Source organism: Macaca fascicularis, chromosome 8, assembly GCF_037993035.2.
Source record: "Macaca fascicularis isolate 582-1 chromosome 8, T2T-MFA8v1.1".
NCBI lineage: Eukaryota > Metazoa > Chordata > Mammalia > Primates > Cercopithecidae > Macaca > Macaca fascicularis.
The window spans coordinates 62,128,649-62,154,706 of record NC_088382.1 but is presented as its reverse complement, the minus strand read 5'-3'; the positions used below and the strand labels follow the sequence as shown (position 1 = coordinate 62,154,706).

At 39.2% G+C, this 26,058-nt stretch overlaps 1 protein-coding gene and 1 long non-coding RNA gene across 11 annotated transcripts in view; both read left to right on the top strand.

The window, feature by feature from the left end:
- LOC135964731 (uncharacterized) overlaps positions 1–1,706 on the top strand; it is a 195,001-nt gene extending 193,295 nt beyond the window's left edge. For both annotated transcript variants that reach the window (XR_010577278.2, XR_012416424.1), the window contains one exon: positions 1,637–1,706. This is a non-coding gene — a long non-coding RNA (uncharacterized lncRNA). The remainder of the gene's footprint in view (positions 1–1,636) is intronic.
- ST18 (ST18 C2H2C-type zinc finger transcription factor) overlaps positions 1–26,058 on the top strand; it is a 146,204-nt gene that overhangs the window by 30,936 nt on the left and 89,210 nt on the right. For 5 of the 9 annotated variants that reach the window (XM_073998811.1, XM_045398240.3, XM_073998807.1 and 2 more), the window contains 4 exons: positions 1,637–1,790; positions 2,543–2,650; positions 9,214–9,268; positions 11,351–11,381. In XM_073998811.1, the coding sequence (XP_073854912.1) occupies positions 9,214–9,268; positions 11,351–11,381 (86 nt within the window). In that variant the 5' untranslated portion in view covers positions 1,637–1,790; positions 2,543–2,650. Of the gene's footprint in view, positions 1–1,636; positions 1,791–2,542; positions 2,651–5,585; positions 5,742–9,213; positions 9,269–11,350; positions 11,382–26,058 lie in introns of all 9 variants that reach the window. The other 4 variants (XM_005563304.5, XM_073998809.1, XM_065519215.2 and 1 more) reach the window with 1 other exon arrangement.

Sequence of the window (26,058 nt, the reverse complement as noted above, 5' to 3'; positions counted from 1 at the left end):
GCCTCGGCCTCCCAAAGTGCTGGGATTACAGGTGTGAGCCACCACACCTGGCCAAGGACCCATAAATAAATCTATGATTGTCTACTTTGGGGATACAATTAACATGTATATCATTATCAGTTTAGGTCATTCATTCTACCTGAAAAAATATAATCTGATATACTCTATTTTTGAAGAAAGTAACACACCAGACTCATTACCTTGTAGCACAGGTTTAAAGAATTGTCTTTCTCAGAAGTAGTACTCACCCATTAAGCAGCCATAAAGGACTGAGAGTCCCTAATTATTGGCAGATAGTAAAGTGGACAAATGTAGTCCTTCGTGATGACTTCATTTAACAAGCGAAGCCATGTCATCATCAGAGAGCACATTTAAGAATTGGGTAGCCCATTAGGTTACTAACACCTTGCTTGTCCTATTGTTTCCTTTTTTAAGATTCCTTTTTCATTAAAAAATGAGTTTCAATGCAGAAGTATTCATCTAAGCAGGCGGGGGCTGAAACTAACAGTTACAAGTTCTGAGAGCTTGATCAAGATTCTAAGTCTTAGGTTAACTGCCTTCAAAAATATGTATACTGCATGAATATTTTGGTAAGGCCTTAACTCTCATAATGTACTTAAGATCAAACTCAAAAAAGTATGGCAGTTAAGACAAATGGTTTTTTAAAGGTATCTCCTTGATCTAACAGTGCACATGCAGGGGCTAGAGGGATCCGATGTCAGTGGCAGATTCCTTTTGGTATCTGCCAAGGGTGTGCTTCCAAACAGCAGGTGGGTGGAGTTATTAATGATAGACACATGGATGGAGAGCCTCTGCAGGGCTCCTCGTTCCCATTTGTATTTTGGTGTGCTTAGACTTCATGAGCTCTATTGTGTCAAATCATATTTCTAAACTTATATTTTGTCAGTGCCCTCTGTGCACTTCTCCAAGCCGATCTCAGCTGTGCTGCCTTCACTCTCTTCCCCAGGGAGGGGAGCCACGGCAGATGGGGTTAGGGCAGAGGGCTGATGCATCTGACAGCAAACGGCCGGGCTGTTGAGTGGAAGCTGTGAGCGTCAGGAAGCTACTTTTCCCCTGAGAACCAACTAACCACTGAAGAAAGTTGAAAATGAGCCCTTTGAGAAATGCTATTAAAAGTAGTAAAAAATTGCAATTGTGCAGATGATGTGCTGCTGTGTGCTTATTCGAATGCTAATGAGTTTGACATTAGGGAACTCAGAGGCTTTACAGCTACTCCCTTATGTGATTCAGTTCTTTATTGGCAATCTTTGAGAAAATAAATGGAAAATGTATTGCTAATAAATACATAACACGATAGGGTATTAGACAAAAAGCCATTACTTTCAGGATTTAGAAAGAGCTTTGTTTGCCAGTGTGACTGTTTTCCAGGATCTTTTGTTTTAGGTTAGTGTATGGCAAACAAAGGGGAATAGGCAGGTGGAAAGCTTCAGAACTCTTTCTGAACTGAGGGTGCAATAGAACAGGCCAAAAACATTTGGAGAGAAAGCCATTTTTTTTTTAGTTGCAATCAAACACGAACTAAGAATTCCCAAGCTCCTGTGCTACTTTTCAATTCTCACATCATGTGCAGTAATCTGCTCTATCACTTGAGAATTTTGTCTCCATTTTTCCACAGGAACTATAGTTGCTGACTTGAGTTGAAGAAGCATCTACTTAATGTCTGGTCAAATCCTACAAGAAATACAGAAGTCTATGATTAAAAAGCTGAGCACTTTGATATACTGCAAAGGGTAGAGAAGGCAGGACGGCAGAAATCTTCTGCAAGGAAGGTTGGTGGCTTGTGTTTTAAAACATCAGAACTGCCAGACATAAACATTTTAATTGTGCATGGATATACATGGTATTTGTATAAATTGGTTCCTGTAGTACGTTGAGTGCACCACACTGAATTTCAAAGTTTTCTCTCAAGGGCCAAATGGCCTGATGAAAACTGATTCTGTGCTCATCCCCAGGACCAAATAGAGGTGAGGCAGCTCTGTGTATGATGACTGAACACAGAGTAAACCAAGGGCAAATCGTTTCATTGGACAAAAAGTTAAAGCATTAGCAAAAGGATTAGTATCATGTTATGATGGTCTCTTTAAAAAGAACCCTAAGTAACAAACGAATACATTTTGGATCTGCCTTTTGTGACCGCTTGAGTATAGTACATTCCAAATCTTTTCTAAACTTTTTATTTTGGTGGTTAAAAATAAAAATAATAGTAATGATCATTGAGAGTCCCTCTTATCGAACTTCCCAACTAAATTGAAGAAGTAATACAGAGGTAAGTAGATGGATAGATAGATAGATAGTTTGGTAATAAAGACAAAAATAAATTTGGCTTACCTTAAAAAATAAAAAACAATTTTTCCCATTGATACATAGTATAAGAATTGTCATTCTATTTGTACTCTAGTACAACCAAACTATAGATAAGTGTCAACACTTTGTTGATTGTTCACTTAAGTGTTTATTGCCGCTCTTCTATTTATTCGTCCAGCCTGATATATTTTTCTTGTTTGATTTCTTATCTCAATAGAATGAATTTCAGGATTTATCACTAAATCAGACAAAGTCATTTATTTAGTACCCCTGACACAGCAGGGCAAACTGAGTTGGCATACAAGTTACCTGGAGAAAAAGAGAGGTAAGGCGACATTTTTATTTATTAAAAAGTAGAACACGTTGAAAGAAAGTGAATTCAATCAAAGAATTTATATGAAAGCTCTCCTCTACAACAGATCTTTCTCTGTGGATTTGCTTACAAATTTATTGTTAGTGCTGAATTTAGAATTGTGATTTTTTTCAGAGGCACAGCTATTTAATATTTTAAAATATTAAATAGGCAAAGTCCTCTGAGCCTACAGCCCTTTTCATATTGATTGGTATGTGTTATTTGTTCACACATGTTTGCCTTTAAAGAAAGTTTCTATGTTAAAATGTTTTTCGAAATCCAGTTTACATTCATTTGTGTTAGAAATTAGTTTGTTTATGGATTAAGAGTAAATAAGCAAGATTTTTAAAAGCACAATGTTTTAAAAAGTACTGTGGATGACTTCTGGAGTGAATTTATGCAAACACTAAAAAGTAAGGAATTGGATTATTCTTGAGAGAAATCTATTTCAAATGATCTATCCCTATATGAAGGAGCTTGATTTCTAACATTGACATATTTTGCAACAGATGCATCTCAAAATATCAGCAAGAAAAAAATTTTAAAGGCCCTTTTAGTGTGTTACTTGCCCCGAGTTATCTTTAAACTGGGCATATTAAAAATATATATCAAAAAACAAACCGTCTTCTAAAACATAAAGCTGGAGATTGTCCCCTAATGTCACAAAGCTGTGACTCTGAGGCCGTGGTACGGCGACTAATAGAAATCCTTGGCACAAGTTGGTTACCTAAGGGAATAATAGGACTATTTGCTGGAGTCGTTTGGCAAAAAGACACCAACACATGGCTTTGGTTTATATTCAGCATTGCCAGTTGCACAAAGTTGCAGGATGAAGTCTACACCAGCAGTGACAACTCAGAAATCAGGGAGAATGAAAACCAACCATTCACCTTACGATGCTACCCAAGCTTGTTTCAGGTCTCAGATTTCTTTACGGCAGTGCATTTCTTTTTTTTTTTTTTTTTTTGAGACAGAGTCTTACTCTGTCGCCCAGGCTGAAGTGCAGTGGTGCCATCTCAGCTCACTGCTAGCTCCACCTCCCGGGTTCACGCCATTCTCCTGCCTCAGCCTCCCAAGTAGCTGGGACTACAGGTGCCCGCCACCACGCCTGGCTAAATTTTTAGTTTCACCGTGTTAGCCAGGATGGTCTCGATCTCCTGGCCTCGTGATCCACCCGCCTCGGCCTCCCAAAGTGCTGGGATTACAGGCGTGAGCCACCGCACCCGGCCTAAGGCAGTGCATTTAAGGCAGTGCATCCTAAGCTCTAGGAAATTTCCTTTGAAAATCATCTCCTCTGAGGGGAATGTGCCTACACATGGCCCTCAGGAAGATCTGCTTCCCAGAAAACTGTACTTAAAATGACAGCGTACTGAATCTAGGTTTTTCTTTGAGTTTGGTATTTACAGGGGTAGGAGCGATTAGGGGAGACAAGGAGAAAGATCATAAATCCAAAGTGCACACATCCTTCGATTCTTCAGCTCTCTATATAGAACCAAAGACAGTACAATAAGAGGTATATGAGAACAGAGCATTGAAATCAAGAATAGTGTGCAAATAAAAGATGAAAAGTTCTGAAAATTATAAATATGTCATCACAGGTGGCATAAAAAAGATATGGGTTTGTTAGAATTTAATTTTTTTTAAAGTTTACTTTCTGAATTTGTTCCTATTCTTCCTGAGTTACTAATAAATGTATGAAAACAAAACTAGAAAAATAAGAAGAAGGGAAGAACAGAGAAAAAACATACTTAAACATTCTTAGTATTCCTCTCCACAAGTCAACTAGCATCCTTTTAGTACTGCAGCTCATTTTTCCCATGATTTCTGCTGTGTGACAGGTAAACATCTTTGCTCCCATTGTGAGCTGCCCCAAAGCTATGTTTAAAACAAAATGATGCCAGAATCATCAAAAGAAAGGGCACTCAGTGGAAGATTCTTTGTTCTTCAATTTGGCCAAGTTTCAGTCCAAGATGCTGGCGTCATCTAGTTGTTCGGTTTTCTGGGCCTAGCCATTTCCAACTTCCTGAGTTTTTCTTCACCATTTTTTTTAAACACTTGTTTTTTGAAAAGGAAGCGTCCACTGTAGATAAAGCGTTCCTCATGGAAAGGACCCCAGCTGCTCTTCTCAGCAGTCACAGATCTTCCTCCCACCATTGCTGTGAGTCCCCAGGATTGAAACGACATCTCACAAGAGCAATGTGAAACAGCGATGGAGCCGCACTGCCAGGTCAAAAATCTCAGGAGATGAGCAGAGCAAAATCTGGTTCAAAAGGGAGCTTACTGCAAGTTGAATGTGTGTGATGGACTTCTTAAATTAAGAGTGGCAGCCGGGTGTGGTGGCTCACCCCTGTAATCCCAGCACTTTGGGAGGCCAAGGCAGGTGGATCACCTGAGGTCAGGAGTTCAAGGCCAACCTGACCACCATAGTGAAACCCAGTCTCTACTAAAAAAAAAAAAAAAAAAAAAAAAAAAAAAAATTAGTCAGGCATGGTGACACAAGCCTGCAATCCCAGCTACTTGGGAGGCTGAGGCAGGAGAATCACTTGAACCCGGGAGGCAGAGGTGAGGTTACAGTGCGCCGAGATCATGCCATTGTACTCCAGCCTGGGGAAAAGGAGCAAAATCTCATCTCAAAAAAAAAAAAAGCAAAGAGTAGCTACCTGCATGATATATCTAACTAGACAGTGTTTTTTAATAAGTAATTAAATTTTTACTTGGACAGCTGGGTTTTGTTTTGTGTTTTCATTTTATTTGTCATTAGGTTAAAATAGAATTTTAAGTGAAAAATAAAATCTAAGGGAAATAAAACCTCCACACATGTCAGTAATTGGCTTGTGTGAATGAAAGCAAAATGGAGTTTATGAGTTCTATGTCCTGCTCCTTGAATCTCTTCCCTCCCACAAAACAGCAATTCCAGGACTTCCTCTTCAGTCCAAAAGAAGGTACCAGATCTGTGCACTGGGGCGATGTGGAAGAGACCTGCTTATTGCCCCTGATGTAAACTCCAGTAAGAAAAGACGTCAAGTACAAGTACTAGGAAATCACTTTATACATCTGTTTATAGGTTTGTAAGTACATAAAGATATTAAATGAGAGCTTTCCAAACTCAACTCAAGAGTTCAATTCCATTTTCTGGTCATTTTTCTTCCTCATTGTATGCCTGCTTATTTCCATTGTTAGCACTTGCATGTTTTCCTCCAAGTTTTGCTTTTTGGCCTCTTTATTTTATACATGTCTTTTCCTATTGCCATTTCACCTTGCATTCACCTCTCTCCCCAGAAAACTGGAACATTAAGCCCTTTTCAAAATGTTTTTTCGTGGCATTATTAAGAATTAGTGACTGAGCAAGAACCACTTTTTTCTCCTTTTTATGTAACTATTGTACATAATAAGTTGATAGTTATCATTTAAACTGAACTTTTTTCTTAAAGTAGTTTCAAGTTAGGGAAAATAAGAGTGGCAGAGTTTACCCTTACTGTTCTTACTCCTATCGAGAAGTAGATTCTCAAAGCCAGGAAGAACCCATTATAGGAATTTCAGAATATACCTTCTGTCGGTTTTCATCTATAATGAGGTATATGAGAATGAAGTATATAAATGCCCTGAGAAATTTGGAAAGGGACAGCTTTTTAAAAAAATAAAACATCTGTTTTGAGAAAAGAAATGACTCGTTAGGTTTTACAGAATTAATTACAAGCTTGTCAGTAGTATCGGGGCTTAAGCAGTAAAGACGATCAAGTCTTCTTTTCCAGGGAGAAGAAAACAAAGTTCCCAATAAGAAGTGTAATTTTCAAGACTGCAGTACAAATTAGGTTGATTTCTTGAATCACATCATAATCATGTGCCTCATCTCTAATTCTGGAAGACTTTGAAAGAATGATAATCTACCTCCACCCCATCCCAGGGGCCTGAACACACACACTGAAGTAGAAATCTTTTTCCACTTCTAATGATCCATTACTTGGACAAGGAACTCATTGAACATGAGGCCTGATTTTACAAGACTTAAACCTTTCCATTGGCAATTTATTGGGGTCCATGAGAATAATCCAAATGAAGAATACTTAAAATATCTACTCCCATAGACAAGGTTCTAGAAACCAAAACCTATTTTTGAATTGAGATTTATGAGAAGAAAGCACTATCTCCTGAGCAATAAACTCTCCACACTGAAAAACACATACGCCTTGGGTTTCTTATGTTCTTATTTCCCAATGACCCCCAGACTTGAGTAGACACAATGTAGTAACTTTTGTTTTTTACGTGTGAAGAAGAGAAAGCAAGTGAAACAATTGAGTTGTATATTATGGCCTTGATCCATTTCACTCCTGCAACTTGACCCACAAGTTAAATTTGAAAACTTAGTTCTATGAATGAGTTCTCAGTTTTTAAATATGTTTGTATAGGATATCTATATCCTAGACCAACAAGAGGACAATAGCTCAAACAGAACACAATTATGAGACCAGCATTCCAAGCACAGTCAAAGGGAGGTCCATGAATATTTATGTATCCTTTCCAATGACTTTAGTGGGGAGCGGCTGCCTGGAGTGGTGACAAGGCAACCAGGCCCTTGGGTAGCTGAATTGCAAAATAGAATTCAGCTTAAAGCTGGTCTAAAGAAGATTGCACTTAAGTGTGCTTCTGAAATTTTGATTTGTGTCCACTGGCACTCTTTGCGGGTTATGTTTAGTTTTGCTAAAGAAACTCACGGAGTTCATTCTTGCCTTCTGGGTAATTCTTCAGAGGGTTAGGGTGAGTTAATAGCATCCATGTGGCAAGATAACAATAGATTGGTGTTGCTTTGTGGAGGCTCACACATAGAAGTGGCTTCCTCAGAAATATGTGTTGGTTTTCATTATTTTAACCCTCACATGCTACTGATCTCTTGTCATCTAGTTATTCATTTAGCACATGGAGGGGCGTTCGCTAGAGTTGAGCCACTTTGTATGCAACAGAGATACTCACGGGCAGAGGGGGATTTCACAACGCAGTGCTTACTATCCTGAGTAAACCAAGCCATTTTCATCTTAGGCAGTGTCACATCTGTCATAAACTCATATGGCTTGAAAAGAAGGAAAATCGACAGGAAAAAAATCACCCGTGTTTCATTGTTGTTTTCTCTTATTTTGTAGTTTTAAAGTATTCATAACAATGGACCATTTTATTTAGACTATAGCAACTGCCGTTCAGCAAAGGCAGTGAACACTTTTTGTTTGCTAGTTTAAAAAGCAGTTCAGCGATTGGTGTGGTGTTTATTATGAAATGATGACAAAAGAGTTCTGGTGGTTTTAATAGTTTTAGCTTACGAGAGCTGTCGTTAATTTTGTCTGTAGTGTTGCAGGTGAAAAAATGCACAATGGATAAATAGTCTATATTGGTTTAACTGAACATAATATATAGTGTGTTCTGGAGTTGTTTGTCTCAATAGACTATAGTAATCAAAAGTAATGAACCTATTATGTGCAGGACCTTGGAGAGCGTCGAATGGCAGTAAAAGTGTGGCACATAAAAGGTTTATTAAAGGAAATTAAAGTCCATCATTGCCACACCTGCTCCCCTATTATAAGTCTATGGCAGGTCAGTGCCTTCAATCACAACTCAGCCTCTGAGAGCAGAAATGCAGCTCCCATTACCATTGCAGTCACACCGCATCGGAGCTAGTGTCAGGATTTAAGGATGGGAGCCACTGAGCGCACCTTCTGCCTGCCTCTGACTTTCAACAAGCAAAGCAACTTATTTACGTTTAAGAATTTCTTCTGATAATGTACAGAAGTGAATTAGACTAAGAGATGATTAGTGGATTCTAGTGAAATGGATGAGTGTATCATGGTCAGAGTCTGAAAACAACAGGCTTTTAAAGTCTTTGCATCCCTTTGATAATTGATTTGATGACATTTAAAATATTTAGTAATGATGTTTTGGGGAATTTGACACTGACATATATATCACTCAAATTTCACCTTCCTTATACCTTTGAATGATTATAACTGGCATTTATTCTGAAATTATAAGAGTAAACGTATGTCATTGTTGATAATCAAAATTTCTAATGGTATTTTCTGGGGGCATTTCAGGGGTTTGTCTTCATGGTATTTTTTTCACAAGGAATCATTTTTTTCCCAAGCTTAGAAAGAGATATGTATTCAGAAGAAAGGACTTAGATTTTAGTAAATTGGTCTGAAATCTTTTGGTTTGACATGTGAGGTTTCGTCTCCTTCACAGCCACTGTTAATGAGACGAGCCTTTTTCCATCTTTGTAATGCCAGAAGTGTTTGAGTCACTTCAAACACTTGTGGACAAGGACATCTGCCCTCTTGTCGCTGTTCTCTCTGGTTTCCAGCAACTGTGGATGTATTTCCAAAGCTGGTGGTGTGTGTGGGGAGTCACGGTTATGTACTATAGAGCCGGGCTGTGAGTCAAGAGCATGGAAGGCTACTGTTTTTCATAATGACCTTCAGAACTTCTAATTACATGTTTTCATATTTTGGTCAATGTCAAAGGAATGACCTTAGGACTTTGTGTTCATGTTATAGATGGATGCAGAGGCTGAAGATAAAACGCTGCGTACTCGCTCTAAAGGAACTGAGGGTGAGTTAGCAAGCAGGTTCTATGACACTATGCCTACCACACCATGAAATATGAGAGTTCCAGTGCTCAGTCCCTCCTGTGCAGTCAGAATGACTACAACTTCCTTGGGGCTTCTTTTTTCAAATCAAGCTAGGACACTGGCTCTTGGCATGGAGAGGCAAAATATTATGAACTAGGAGTTAAAGAATTCAGAAAAGTCCAAATGATATACGATGCTAATTTTTACAAAATGCAATCATGAGTGGATTTGAACATCACGCAAAACAGCATAAGGTTCAGCAAGTGAAGGATGTTTCATGGAAAACTTCAAATTAATGGCCAAAGGAAAAGACAGAATGATTAGTTTATTGCCAAAGCAGGTTTTGATTTTTATGTTATCTGGTTTAGTGGTTCCCAACCTAAACTCAGTTCAAGTAAAATGATGGTGTTTGTTTTTTGACTGTCTCTGCTGGGAATTTCCAGCAGCTCTGATGTTTGGAAGGTTTAACTTGCTGGTTATCCCTCTCTTTTTGTAACCAACAGATGGTAATGTAATATTGAAATATAAACAGGCCCTTGATGATCTAAACATCTGGAAAACAGGATTGACTGGCAATAATACCCCTTAAGGAAAATAAATTTTATTATAATTGGCTATATTTTTGTGACCCTTAATTCTAAGTGGAAAACTCTAGGTTCACCACAGCCTCTGAAAATACTCGGATAGCTGTTCCCTACCCCCCCTCCCCACCCCACCCTCCTTGGAATCCACCTCACAGAGGAAGAGCTGCGGCAAAGCCGTAACCCTGCAGCTCTTTAGAAGGGTGTTGAGATGTACAGTTGACAGTGGCTGATCAAATGGAATGCTTTCATTATCTGTATATTTGTATATGTAGTCAAGGTAGTTAATTCCTCTTTGAGCAAAGTCCAGAATCCCAAAATTTTTAATAAATTCAAGGATAATTGTTTTCAGTTAAAATATAACCATGCTTATCATTAACCATGGTAACCAAAATGCAGAATAATGCTGTGCTCATGAGACTTTTTTCTACCTAAACAGAAATTTTATACTGTATTATTTTCCAGTCTTACTTTATATTACTTTTAAAGTAACCACATTATATATCCTAATATTTGGAATGTAGTATTTCTAAACAATAGCTTTTTTATGGAGCAAACTTCTCAATAGGATACCAGCTTAAGAAAAGCTATTTGACCCATTATTTGGAATAAGTTTATGCCTGCCATAAATATCAGCATGCTAGGGTGTGTATTTGGATTATTTGAATTTCTTCTTTTGACTTCTAAAAGCACAGTATTCTGTCATACTTTTAAAATGTGGGTTTTTTAAAATTTGCAATTCCTTTTGGACTTTAAATTCCTCTGGCACAGGCATGAACACCCTTAATAGAGCCAAAATGTTCTTCTAGAAATGAAACAACTGTTTCTCGTGAGGCATGAGTAATCTTTGAAACCACCTGTTGTCTCTCTCAATATGCTGCTTATCCTTGTGTAGGCAGGTATTTATAAACATGAACTTCTTTAGTTCCCATCATTTCAGTCAGAAAAATCAAAGCTGTTTTTCCTGTAAGTTCTTCATTTTTAAAAGGTTGGTGATATTAACATGGCTGAAGCTCATCCTCCCGTTTCTATATGGAGGAAGTTTACGAGTAAAAGCATGGGACATATTTATTTAGTAAAGTTTTACCAGTTTTATTTGAATATGTGTTAATATTACTAAAAATATAATCTTGAGATTCCTTTTGAATAATTTTCTACTAAAAATAAAATGTATTTAAAAAATAATCTGAGTCATTTGTGCTCCTGTGAATTTTCAATGAATCTTTAAGGACAGGTACCTGGAAAATCCAATCTATGATTACCAGGCCCCAGGGTCACCCAAGGTACTCAACCCACAGTCTGCCTATTCTGGGCCACATCCATCTGTCCTCTCATCTCCAAAGAACCAGAGCAAGAAAAGATAAACCCACCCAGTGAGAAACTTGTTGGTCGTTACCTCTAGGTGGGTGAAAAGTTTCCATTATACAGTTTTGAAAATTATCAACTGATTGGGTCTTCTTTTTCTTCTTTTTTTGTCAACAGTGCCAATGGATTCGCTAATCCAGGAGCTCAGGTAAGATTTGCCCTGTATTACTTTTTTTCACATTAATGGGCTTTGATTATTTGAATAATTTGTACTTCTGAAGCCTCAGAATACTTGTTTTAACAGAAGGAATTGGCGAAAGGGCTTTTTTCATCCAGACGCTCTGTATGCACCAGGAAGGCAGAGGAGAATAACTGTACTGATACTTGATCCCGAACAACTCAATCTATTGTATTAATGACATAACAAAACAACGTTTTGCTGTGATGTGAGTGGTAGCCCACTTTTCTTCATCAAGCGTGTGCTCCCTTTGTGCACACCTCGCATGCGGTTGGATTTCACACTGATGGTCAGGGAAGAGCTGAGCTGTTATCCATGAACCTGACTGGTGGATAACCCAGATCCTAAGTTATCCACTTCTTGCATTAAATAATTAGATGATTCCAGGCCGAGGTGAGCAGATTTCCTGAGCTCAGGAGTTCGAGACCAGCCTGGGCAACATGGTGAAACCCCGATACTACTAAAGTACAAAAAACTAGCTGGGCATGGCGGCGTGAACCTATAGTCCCAGCAACTCAGGAGGCTGAGGCAGGAGAATTGCTTGAACCTGGGAAGTGGAGGTTGCAGTGAGCTGAGATCATACCACTGCACTCCAGCCTGGGTGACAGAGTGAGACTCCATCTCAAAATAATAATAATAATAATAATTATTATTATTAGATGATTCCATCAGGCAACTAATTTTTTAACCTAAACATGGGAACATAGTGTGACCAATAGTTTTTTTTGAGTGGGTTCATGCATTTTCATCACAGATATTGTTGCTACTACACCTAGACAATGTTGTGAAAATTCCACCCTAACATGTTTTCCAGGATAAATTCTAATTAGATTTTCTTTCAGTGTCTTTGTCAAGGTGTAGTCAAAAGAAAGTATATTTTTTTAGGAAGAAACACATGCAGATGACACATTTTCTGTCAGGAACAAGATAATTGCTCTGTATATTTATCTACATGTGCTATTGACAACCTAGGAAGTCCCAAATCCACTATGTAGTCCACCTTTCCAGAAACAGCAGTGGTCTGTATTTGTTCCTCAGGGAAATGTTTGAAAAATGGAGGATGTGTAACAGTGTCTAATACACTTAAACTTTGTAAGGTATGCAATTTACACAGTTCTTTCTCCAGGCAACTGAGCTTGTGATTCCCCTAAAACACAGGCTGTCACTGTTGCTTCCATGTGGCTTATGATCTCTGTCATAGCCTTGGTTCATTTATGTAGCAAAACACTTATCTGTTAGAATTCATGCAGATGCTCTTCTCTGTGGAGTTTTTCAGTAGGGAATCCATGGCCCTACCTGTGTAATCAATTTTGTCTTACGAATTTTATTTTATTTTTATCTATTTATTTTTTTGAGACATGGTCTCAAACGGTCTCACTCAGTCTCTCAGGCTGGAGTGCAGTGGTGCGATCATGGTTCACTGCAACCTCAAACTCCTGGGCTCAGGCAATCCTCCTGCCTCAGCCTCTTGAGTAGCTGGGAGTACAGGTATGTGCCACCACACCTGGCTAATTTTTATATTTTTAGTAGAGACAGTGTCTTGCTATGTTGCCTAGGCTGGTCTCAAACTCCTGGGCTCAAGCGTTCCTCCCACCTCAGCTTCCCAAAGCTCTGAGATTAACAGGAGTGAGCCACTGCACCCAGCTTAAGAATTTTGATTTTGAAAGTATTTTGATAAGAACAGGACATATAGTATACCCCTACATTTGGACAGGATTAAACTGTTGAATAACCTTGGTCATTTAAATTATTGCCTTTAGAATTTGCTCTTATTTAAAATTCTTATCTTTCTGGAGGCTTTATTTATATCCCCTGTAGAATGTTCAAGAGAAGTTTAAAATGACCCAGTGCTCCAAGTGGGGGACGTGTTTGCAGTCCCTGGAGTGGTTTCTTGGTTCTTGTTGTAGAATCAGTGTGCCCGTGGACACGAGGCCACTCACTTACATGGTGAGGGACACCAGAGCCTTTTAAAGGAATCAAGCCATTTGGAGAAAAAAAGCCCTTAATTTTAGTGATGTTTCTTGAAGGCAACTTTTATACAAGATAATCTTTAAGGAATTAATGTGTGTACATTGGCCTAAAAAGAAAAATATAATTCATAGAGAAAAAGTTAGGTATTAGCAGAGAGAAGCAAATTTGTGGGAAGAAATGTTTACTGTGCTCTATGTGGAGAAATAGAAATTACTATTTGAGCATGTCAGTAGCATTAATAATAATTATATATATATGTATATATATATAGAGAGAGAGATAGAGTTTTGCTCTTGTTGCCCAAGCTGGAGTGCAATGGCACGATCTCAGTTCACTACAACCTCTACCTCCCGGGTTCAAGTGATTCTCCTGCCTCAGTCCCTAGAGTAGCTGGGATTACAGGCGTGCGCCACCATGCTGGGCTAATTTTGTATTTTTAGTAGAGACGGGGTTTCTCCATGTTGGTCAGACTGGTCTCAAACTCCTGATCTCAGGTGATCTGCCCATCTCGGCTTCCCAAAGTGCTGGGATTACAGGCATGAGCCACCACATCCAGCCAATAAACTAATATTTATTGGGGTCCTATGTGCCAGACACTCTTGGGCTTTCTTAATCTCTATTATCTCACTTAATCTTCCCGATAACCTTATAAGGCAGAAACTCTGATATTTCAATTTTCAGATGAATAAAGTGAAAATAAATAATTTATGGAAATAACCCAAGGCTACACAGCTGGTAGGCAATCCAGACTTCGGACTCAAAGGCCAGCTTCTCACCCACCAGACTAGTCTTTCTCTCACACACAATTAATACTGTTTAGAGTAGAAACCAAAAAGCGATGTAAGCAACAAATTTCTCACAGTCTATATTTTTAACCCTTATGGTTTATCTTTCAAACAGCCTAGTTTTCTTAAATTTGGACAAATAATGTAGTTTAAGATAATAATGTTTCTGTTTTCCTAATTCTCTAAAGATTATTTTTTGTCAGATATTTCATTTTAACTTATTTGTTATTAGAGTAACTCAGAAAGCTGATGATAATTGTTGGGAAAATTTATAAAAAACATTAATTCACCTATTTTTCTTTAACGAGATCCAGCTTATAAAAATCACTAAGTGATTATTTGAAATTTTATAATCATTTCTGTTCAACAGAATGACTGTGCTTAGACAGACAAGGTCCCAAGTTGTTTCTTTTTGGTTTTGGTGGAGCCTCACCGTGTTGCCCAGGCTGGACTGCAGTGGAGCAATCTCGGTTCACTGCAACTTCCGCCTCCTAGGTTCAAGCTATTCTCCTGCCTCAGCCCCTGGAGTAGCTGGGACTACAGGCATGTGCCACCACGCCCGGCTAATTTTTTGTATTTTTAGTAGAGACAGGGTTTCACTGTGTGAGTCAGGAGAGTCTCGATTTCCTGACCTTGGGATCCACCTACCTCGGCCTCCCAAAGCGCTGGGATTACAGGCTTGAGCCACAGCGCCCGGCCCCAAGTTGTTTCTTAAGTAGTTTAAGTTGACCCAGACATAGATTTTAATTATTATTCTATGTAAATCTTGGGGGAAAAGTACTGATTCATATGGAAGCTTATATTTTTAGCATCTTTTAAATTTTTGTCCATTTCCTGCAATTCCTCTTGCAATTTTTTCCACAGGTTTGTTGTGATCCAGCACAACTGTGTGCCTGAATTCTGAATATCTTAGGAAATGTGGCATGTTTTCCCCAGCGTAAAAGTTATGGCTATTTTGTAGAGAACACTGGCAACTTTATTTGGTTCTTCTTTTTAGAATGCATTGGACATGTTATTGCTTCTAGGGCGACTACTTACAAAAGTACTAATACAAATGAAGCTAATTTAAATATACTGTATATTGTTCATGGCACTAATAAAATTGATACTGACATTCTCATCTTCTTATTATACTCTATGTCAGCTACTATCATCACCATTAAAAAAGCAATTTATAACCACAGGCCCACCTTTAATCATATTCCTTATTAGCATTTCCAGTCTTTCCTCTAACACGATTCAGGTTACAGGTGGTGTCGAGAAGGCTCTCCTGTGTCTTTCTAAATCATGACCATTGAATTATCTCTGCGCTTTTCTTTTATTACTATTATCCTTAGTCTGAACCTCATGCTATTGCATCTACTAATATTGGTAATTGTCTCTTGCATTGGCAAAGTGTTTTTACACCAGTCCAGCCCCCTTCCTCTAATTAGGAAAATATATTCTAGCCCCTGAAATGACTCGTATGTGACTACTTAGAGAGACAAATGAATTCAGGCCTCTTAAGCATATTAGAGTCAAATCTCTCTGTCCATTCACGGTCTTTTTGCTGTGTACCAATTTGTCAGCTTAAGTTTGGTAATGAAAGTTTTAATTGAAGTTTCTCTCTTTGTTTTATTTTACATAATTTCTTACTTTATATAAAATCCTATCATTTGGCATTTTCCTCTAAGTTTTAAAATGTTAAATATTTTATGAGCTCTCTAATCAATAAATTATAGGTTTATTTTATTTATTTATTTTGAGACAGGATCTCACTCTGTCACCCAGGCTGGAGTACAGTAGCGTGACCTTGGCTCATTGGAGCCTTAACCTCCTGGGCTCGGGCAATCCTTCGACCTCAGTCTTTGGAGTAGCTGGAACTACAGGCATGCGCCACCACACCCGGCTAATTTTGTTTATTTCTGTACAGATGAGGTTCTCACTATGTTGCTCAGCCTGGTCTCCATCAAACTCTCGACCTCAAGTAATCTCCTTGCCTTGGCCTCCCAAAGTGCCGGGACTATAGGTGTGAGCCACCATGCCTGGCCTAGTTATAGATTTAACAATAACATTTCATGAGTATGTGAAAATTGTTATGCATTACAGATCTAGATGGCTTTCTAGTTTTTCTTTTATCTTATTTCATTCACTATAGTCTTTATATCAGTAATAAATACTTTAATATTTTGGAAGTTTTTTTTTAGAATTCAGTTTCCTTTAGTGGTCATAATTTTATTGGAACTTATTACATAAAGATTTCTGGAGGTGACAACTAAAGAAAAAAGTGAACTGATCCTGATTTCTAATAGTTAAGTGTTCCATAAGTCCATCAGCCAGGCAAAAGGAAATTAATCATTTTAATCATGAGGTTAGAGAAAGTAAGGGAGAAACTCTCTTCTTTCCTTTTTGTGGTATTATTTCCAAATGTGGGGCTCAATGAATGTTTTAGAGATTTAATAGCGTAACTCCTATATCATGTTGGCAATGTATCTTTTTCAATACTAGGACAGACCTGAACATTAGAATCCAAGAAACTAACGCCTTCAAGAAAACCCTTTTTACCTATAAGCCACTTTGAGAGGGACTCGAGACTGATCACCCAAGAAGCTGATGATGAGGATTAATTTAGAAGGGAGAAGTGTCCCTCCAGGGTGTGGGGGAGTTGTCTGTAGGGTTCAGTCACCCCGGCATCGGTCTTGTCCATGCCTCTGTGTGATGGAGGGGCTCCGTGTGGAACATGAGGCTGGAGGTCTCACACCAACAGAAGCATTGCAGAGATTATTTTTTGTTTACTGTACTGTTCTTACTAGGGCAGAAAAGTGTCTTAAAATATATTGGGGAAGCTTTCCATAAGAACAAAAACAAAAAAGAGTTTGTAGTTTAACAAGAAAAGCTGATGACCTCTAACGCTCTTGTATGTTTATGTATTTGCATAGCCTATTCTAGCATTTAGCGCTGAAGGTGTATTGAGTGGGCCTCAACAGGTACGCACTGAATGATTTGTTGGAACAATGTGCACAGCATCTGGTTGGAGCCATAGGGCAAGCCCGTAAGGTCGTCAGGACAAATGACATTACCTGCATTTACTCATATGTGCTGAGTTCATGGAAGTTAAGTGCTTTATACCTGGCCTGTGACAGGGAAGCGACTGAACCAGAGACAGGACTCAGGTCCCGTCTCCAGTCCAGAGCCCGCACCCCCTGCAGCCACGGGATATTGTCTGCTGCCACTGCAGGCTGCTGCATGCCACTTTACCATCCATACTTGGGGGGACTATTAATTTAAATTTTATCAATAAATTAATATATCAAGCTGAAAAGTATCCTAACCTTCCGACAAACCCTGCCACATCTTCATAATTCCCTGCACTGCTAATTATAAAGAGACTGCTGGCCGGGCATGGTGGCTCATCCCTGTAATCCCAGCACTTTGGAAGACTAAGGCAGGTGGAACACTTGAGGTTAGGAGTTTGAGGCCAGCTTGGCCAACATAGCGAAACCCTGTCTCTACTAAAAATATGAAAATTAGCCAGGGGTGGTGGCACGCACCTGTGATCCCATCTACTAGGGAAGCTGAAGCAGGAGAATTGCTTGAACCCAGGAGGTGGAGGTTGCAGTGAGCCTAGATTGTGCAATCTAGGAAATACAATAAAATAAAATACAAATAAAATCAAAATTAAAAAAAAAATTTAAAAAAGCAGACCACTACCATTTCCTTCTAAATTGTTTCCTAGAAGATAATTATGTGATTTTAAGTAGATGTTAAAATATCTAGGAATGACTCAAATATACGTCCATTTTATTTGTTTTTTCTTTTGAAATGCCATCTCCCAAGCGATGACCTATCAAGGGCCTTGTACTTCCAAGGCTGATTTTGCAGTATGGGAGGTGTGAGTCACTTAACCTACACCTGAGGCCTGTAATAGTCATTTACAAATGGACTAAAAGTGGAATCCTCTTCCTTCATAGTACCCTAACCACAAAGGACTAAATAGTTAAGGTTTTTCCAGTTTTTATCACATGTATGTAATAAAATGTATATATTACATAAATTACATAGTACATAATATATATAACCATGATTATACCAACCAACACACTGTAATAAAGCATAGTGTGTGTGTGTATATATATGTATATATATAAAATGGTGATTACACAGGACAGAGCACTCCCCAACTTGTCTAAGGTGTACTTTAAATCTTAATATCTGTATTTTAGAAAAATACTATGGAGCTAATGAATAAATGTCCATAGAGTTAAGAGACTCAGAAACAAAATAAGAGCAGGAAAACGTGCTTCATTTTCTTTGCTTGTTTTTCTCTACATTCAACTATTATCACAAGGATATTGGTGGCCTCTGTCAACCAATAGATTACAGGATTTGAGAGTCTAAGGCACTAACATCTCTAAAAATCAGACATCTTCTAAAACTGTGGCAAAATATCACCACTGCAGGCTATATGTGAGGATTGACTTGTATTGCTGCTTTTGCATTGTCAGAGCTTACCTACAGAGATAATTTTTTCATCCATTTAGCTTTTCTTTTCTTGTAACATAAATACTTTTACACAGCAGAATTTGCCACTCTTGACTGAGGCATGAATATTTCCTTTGATATTTGTTCTTGTGCTCTAGCACAGTATTAGATGTTGCAGTGGATATGCAATTCACAGCATTGGTAACAAACCCAGGGTGTTATGTAACAGCATTGTTGAGTGTGAGAGGAGATCACGTCCAGCTTGGGACTCAGAGGTGCCCCCAGAGCCTGCCGGCTCAGAACCATGGCATCCCCTGGAGGCTCACTGGAAATGCAGACTCCAGGGCTCTCTCTGGCCTTTTAACAAGATTTATAAGAAATTAATGGGTGTTTGGAAGTGTGAGAGGCACACATCACAGAGACCATAGGTTGAACTTTACTAATTACTTAGAAAAACTCTTCTCACCATTGCTAATTTTTAGTGGTATGAAGGTTGGCTGAAAAGTCAAAAGTCTGGGTTTCTTTGGTATTTTCTTGATCTATGAATTCTTGGGGAATGTTAATCATTGTTTGCATTTCTATTTGAAGAAAAACAGCAGAATACAGAACAAATGTCCAAATCTTGACAGTAGTGTGGCAAAATGCACAACTCTTGGTCTATCTTTGTTTTTATCTCTTAGAAGTGTTTGAAATCAACCAGATCTTCCTTAAACATTCATCATGTATCAGAAATCAGAGTTTAAGGATGGAAACTTTTAAGATCCTATTTTATATGCTTCCACAGATGACTCTATAACCACCTAGATTGTGTTCTCAGAGTATTTCATTACATGTCTCTGACAGAATCTGAAGTCTCCGTCAAATTCCATATGTCTGTCACACAGCTCCCTTGCAGCTTTGGTAATTTAGAAACTAAATTCCTAAAGCTCCTTTGGACTTGCTCAGGCACTGCACAGGTCATTGGCTCTCTTTGGTCCAAATCTTCTCACCCTCATGCACTCTTCAGCACCTCCAATGCAAGCAAAATTATTTGACAGCATATCTCGTTTCTCCCCGGTCCTACTTGAAGAAATGCATGAACTTTAATCATCAGGCAGAATACTTCCTATCTTGCTATCTTTTAAGTAAACTATACCTATTTGAGGTCTCATTTTAATTATATTATATGCTTGTAAACATAATGTTTCTGACACCTTGTAAATTTTTTTGCTGCTTAAAATGTGAACTGAAATAAAATGTGTCCCATAATGTTGACAAATGAACTCCCTACAATCCAAATATCATGTGCTCTGGTTTCCAATATTTCGTCTCAATGGGCAAATTCTCAAAACTCTACTGCAAACCCTTGCCTAGAATTTGACTGGTTTGTCAAATTCTGTGGTATGAAGGTTGGCAGAAAAGCCGAGAGTTTTTGTGGTGGAAGGAACACTGGGTTAACAGCAGCCCTGGTTTCCAGGGCTGTTTCCCTGACTAGCTGTGTGGCCTTGGAAAAGTGTTCAAAGACCAAGCCTTGCTGCCTTCTTGACTAATGAAACTTTTTGCATAGAGCACTTTGAGCCCTGGTGTCACAGTTTCCCCTGCCCCCTCCATCTCAAAACATACCTTTAAAAAAGTTTTAATTTATCATACCTAATTCTGACTTTTTAATATACTGCCTACTTTTTGAAGACAAGGAATCTATTTTATTTACCAGTGTAGGCCTCATACATGATGTTACTTGAGAAATATTTTATTTTACATTATCTATCCCTGTATGTTTAACCTGTTGATGTATTCAGCTGTATCTTGTGAGTTCATTTTTATCTTTGATATTCTCCTTTGCTACCTTTTCATTTGGGTTTTTTGCTTGCATCATTTTTCTTCTCATTTAGTTTCTTCTCCCTGTAGGAGAAAATCATTTTTATCCCCCTTCCCACCAACAAATTTTGTTTTTTCAATATCATCACCATCCTGTTTTCTGAGAAAATCCTACATCTAACGCTACTTCTAATTTTTCATGTTAGAAAACGTTCTTTCCATCTCAACTCTGTTCTAGGCCATGCCTGACATAATTCTTTCCTTTGTCTTTTGGCGTATGGAATTTGTACTCGTTCTTTCAGGCTCAAGACTGACACCACCTTCTCCATGAGGTATCCCCATGACCTCCCAGACTAAGACTTTTTCCCATTGTGTTCCCTAAGCAGTTCTTTACTTGTCTGTTTCAAAACACTTATTACTTTGAATTGTAGCTATTTTGTCATTCACTCATCCATCTGTCCACCCATTCAGAAGAAGAAAGCAGATTATCTGCCTTCGGCTTTACAATTTCGTTGGGGAGACAATAAAAAAGGAAAAAACTATATTTTTTTAGAAAACAAAACTTTATCATATATAATTCTGCCTTTTTAATATACTGACTACTTTTTAAAGACAAAAAATCTGTTTTATTTACCAGTGTAGGCCTCGTACAGGATGTTACTAGAGAAATATTTTATTTTACATTATCTACCCTTGTTTGTTTTGAGAATAAATAATGTAGCTTGTAATTCATGATAAACGCATTTCTATTTAACATGTTGATTCTCTATAACTGTCTTTAAAGTGCTTACAACTTCTTTCCTTCCAAGATCGTAAGTTCTTTCCCTAATTCTATCCCTTTACTTATATTTTTAAGAAAATTTTATTTTATTGTGATAAGAACACCTGAACCCTACCCACGTAACAATCTAGTTCTGGCCCCTTTAAAACCAAGGCTGTTTAGCCAGCAGTTTCCATTGGCCCCTCAATTACAAATCAGCCTATTCTGTTTAATCGTTTCTAGTTCATTTTTCTACAATCAATAAGGGTCTTCCTTTATAAGTGTATTTTATCAAAGTATCAGACATACAAAGGAGATGTTCTTAATTCTGCCAATGTCTCACTTGGTTTCATTTGGTCATTTTCAACTGGGAAGAGAAAATAAAACTGGAAACAATGCGCCCACTGCCCATTCCTGAGCTGCTTGTAGGAAGGGGTCAGCCCAGGGAGTCTGAGGACGGGCGTGTTGTCAGACTGCCGAGCCAGAAAGCAAAGTGACTGCCAGAACCCGGGAACTCTTAGACGAGATTGAAAGCTGAACAGCCGGGCATGGACAATGTAGATTGGGACGAAGAGTTGCATCTGAACAGTGGGTTTTTTGTTTTGTTTTGTTGAAAGGATTCTCACTGTGGTTCTCTGCCTGAGGCACAGGAACTACTCTGGGAGGCTAGCCTGGGGGTGGTTCTCAAAACTGGGGTGGGGAATGTTCTTCTAGGGTCCCCTGCAAAATCAGGGCAGGGGAGTGAACCCTGCATAGGGAAATATTGTAACATGCCCCTGGGGGCGTTCTCTTTGCCTTTGCTCCAATGTCGAGGCTCAGGGTAAATTCTATTCTTCCAGATTGCCCCTGTGAGAATAGAGCGAAGTAGACTCCTAGACTCCTCAAAGTGCTCAAGGTAATTCTCCCAAGACCCTAAGGGCCACCCTCCTGGTCTTTGGAAGCTGACCCAGAGCCTACAGTCTGTCCTGGAGGATCAGCAAGCTCTGCGTTCTTCAAGGAAGGGCTGGAAGGCTCACACAAGCCTGGCCATTGACAAAGAAACTTGGCTTCCCAACACTGCAACCTCCCTGGTTTCCTCTACCTCTCAGACTGCATCTTCTCAGGTCTGCTTGCTGGTTCCTCAACACCCCAGTCTCTGACACTGGATTCCCCAAGGTGCATCCTTGATCCTCTTTGGTGGTGATCTTTTGGTGATCTCCGTGGGGCTTTCAATACATTTGCATGTCCATAATTTTACATCCCCAGCACTTCTCTCTTTCCTGAATTTCAGACTCATATAACCGACTGTGTAGACAGCATCTGCAAATGGATCTCTGATAAGTATTCAAAATTAAAATCATTATCTTCTGCCATAAATCGATATACCCATCATCTTCCCATATCAGTAAATGGGGACATTCAAAAGTCTTGGAGGCATCCTCGACTCTCCTCTTCAGATACTGTATCCAGTCTGTCCAAATATCCTGATGGCTCTAACTTCAAAATGAATCTGACCATTTCTCACCACCTGTGCTGCTGTCACAGGCCCCTAAGCCATCACAGCTCACTCCAATCACTGTCAGCACCTTCTCACGGCTTTCCTGCCTCTGTTCTTCCTCATGTAAGATTCACTCCATGAGACAGTCAGAAGCCCTTCAATGAGTTTCCCCTTTCTTAAAGAAAAAGACCACATCTTTACTCTGGCCTGGTCTCCCTGCCTGTTCATTGCCCCCTGCCCAACTAGAATCCGTGCTGGGTCCCCCAGACCTGCCAAGTCTCAGGCTTTGGCATGCTATTCCCACTGTCTGGAATGTTGCTCCCTGCATAACTGTGCGTCTCACATGCTCACTTGCACCAGGTTTTTGCTCAATGCCTCCTTGTCAGCAAGAACTTCCTTGACCTTAGCCTTTACAATTACAAGCCCCTATTCCAGCTTTCTTTATTATTCTCCTTCTGCTTTATTTTTTATGAAAAAAATTTGTCACCTTTTGACACACAATCCAACTACTTATTTACTTTGTTCCTAATCTGTATTTTTTTCACAAGAATGTAAGTTTTGTGGAGCAGGAATCTCCTATCTCATTGATAATACCCACAACATCTAGAATAGTGCCTGCCACATTATAGGAGGTAATGAAAAAAAAAAACTGAATAAATGTGTTCTGAGTACTGTAGAAGGCATTGGAATGAGACACAGGAACTCACAGTTTTTGAAAGCTAACACCTACAAGTCATGAAAACACATTGTGGTAATTCCTATACAACAGATTTATGTAAGGGAGCACAGTGGAATGAGCAGCTCCTTCTGACTGGGGGTTTGACCTGAGTTTGAAGGAAAAGAAATTGCCCAGGAACTTCTGCTGTCACAGAGCAGGCACTCCATACAAATGAGCTAAACGAGAGTGTGTGGCAAACTCTTCCAGAAGTCTGGTTCTTGGCTTGCTATGGGTTTAGCTGGTCTTGGGTCAAAGGAGCAAGGATATATAGGAATAGAGATTGCTCCTTGAGTACATGTGAAACACGGTTCTCTCCATTACTTTGAATTTACTTCTACTGGCCTTTGTTTAACAAGATATCCTCATCTTTTAAAAGCAACAGAAAATCATATATCAGAAGAAAGCTTGTAGTTCACGATCCAAAAGTCTTCAATTTTTATAATTTTATGCCTTCATGAATCAAGCTTTGATGTTCTGTTTATTTCTATATTTATAACAGATGCAGGGCAATCTCTTGGCAACACAGTAGACCAAGGCTGCAGACAGGTTTTTAACCCCACGCGATGCCTGTGTACCATGGGAACAGCCCTATAAGTAACGATTTACATTTGCAGGATAGCTCCCAGAAGTCCAGCCAGCCAACATGAGGTTCAAAGGGTAAACTGAGCATCCTGAGCCCTTCCATGCCCTGAAGCACTGCCTGTGTCTCAGAAACTGTGCAGACACTTTTAAATGCCTTGTCTTGCTTGCTTGATCTTTAGTACCAGGAGGTGAGTGCTACTGTCCACGTTGTCTAGATGAACAGACTGGCTCAGAACCGTGTCACGGGTGGCTTTGACATTCTCCAGAAAGAGCAGTTGTATAATAACCTGAATAAGAATATTAAATGTTAAAGAAAAAAAGGTTATGTGATGAAATCTTAAACTAGGAAGTAAGCACTGGCAAAACAGCCACTTCCACCTCCACCGGTGAATGGAAACATCAGGGCACCCCATGAGTACCAATGAGGCCATGGCAGAAGCAGTGTCGGGGCTAAGCCTATTGACCTCTAGGTGCCCACAGCTCCTCAGTGGGGCTGGAAGGAGGTGGGCCTGGGGAAGTGTCATTTGTCAGTAGCTCTGGTATTGCATGCGGAGGAAGGCACAGGTACGTGTAGAAGGGGTTAGGGCTACAGGAAGTGATATGTGGAGCTTGCAGGCTTCATTTTCAGCTGAGTGCTCCTCTATCAGGTTATTTCTGTTTCAAGTTATTTGTAATTCAATAGGATACTTGGCTGCGGAAACATTCCACAGATTTGTGTGTATACATATATATATACATACACACACACATAGAGATACTACACATACATTTATACACACATAATTATAATAATATATCAAAGTAGGTGATCCTTGCTAACTCCGTATGCACATGACTACTGTAACACATGGTCCTTCTTTTAAATATTACTCCAGGATGTTAGTGAGTTCTGTTAAATGATTCATGCAATGTTCCAGTGAAGTGGAGAAGGATAAATGGAAGTATTCCAAATATCAAACAAATCTTATTCATATTTAGCAAAGACCTGTGTATATCTATAGGTTTTTAGTTTTTTGTGTGTGTGCAGAAAACTAAAAAAGGAGCCTAGATTTATGAGCCACACCTCCATATTCGGCTAAATGTCAACAAGTGAAATTGACATGTATGATAGTAGTTATAAAACAGCCATGGCCGGGCGCAGTGGCTCACGCTTGTAATCCCAGCACTTTGGGAGGCCGAGGCTGGGGGGTCACAAGGTCAGGAGTTTGAGACTAGCCTGGCCAGTATGGTGAAACCCCATCTCTACTAAAAATACAAAAATTAGCCAGGCCTGGTGGCAGGTGCCTGTAGTCCCAGCTACTCAAGAGGCTGAGGCAGGAGAATCATGAAGGTTGCAGTGAGCCGAATCGCACCACTGCACATTGCACTCCAGCCTAGGTGACAGAGCAAGACTCTGTCTCCCAGAAAAAGGAAAAAAGAAAAAAAGAAAGGAAAAAAACCCAGCCATATGGTCTTTAGAAAGCCTTTTGTCTTAGTAACTTAAAAAGCCAGAAAAGTACTATATTGCTCATATTACTGAAGAAGTTCTGTCTTTGTGTATGTGTGTGTGTGTGTGTGCTTGTTTTGTTTTGCTTTTTTCCCTCTGTGGGTCTCTATCTTCTATTATCATGTCTGCCCTGTAGGCTGTCTCTCTGTGGGTTGTGCTGTGTCTGTGTTTCTGCTAACCTTTGACTATGTAACTGTGACATGTGCACACTTAGTTCCCTTCCTTCTTTCTGGCCTCCCTGCCTTCATTCCTTCTGTTTTCTTCCATCTTACCCAGTCTTTCTCACTGTTCCTTCTTTTTATTTTATCTTTCCTTCTTCAGATTTCTACTCTAAGTGTTCATGCTAGAGAACAGAAGGACATCTGTACTTTATTCATTACCGTACTAATTAGACCTTTATATTTCCTGGTCTTCACTTAAAGCCCTCCTAAATTAACTCAATTTTACATATGTGGCCCTGGTTTGAGTGCTTCTGGGGGTGACTGACCCAGAGTAACAAAGAAGCTCCAACCCCATCATCAGCTAATGATGTTTACTTTGTGAATAAATGAGATCGTTTTCATTAGTAAGGCTGTGCCTGCATCACAAACATAAATAGGAACTTAGTATT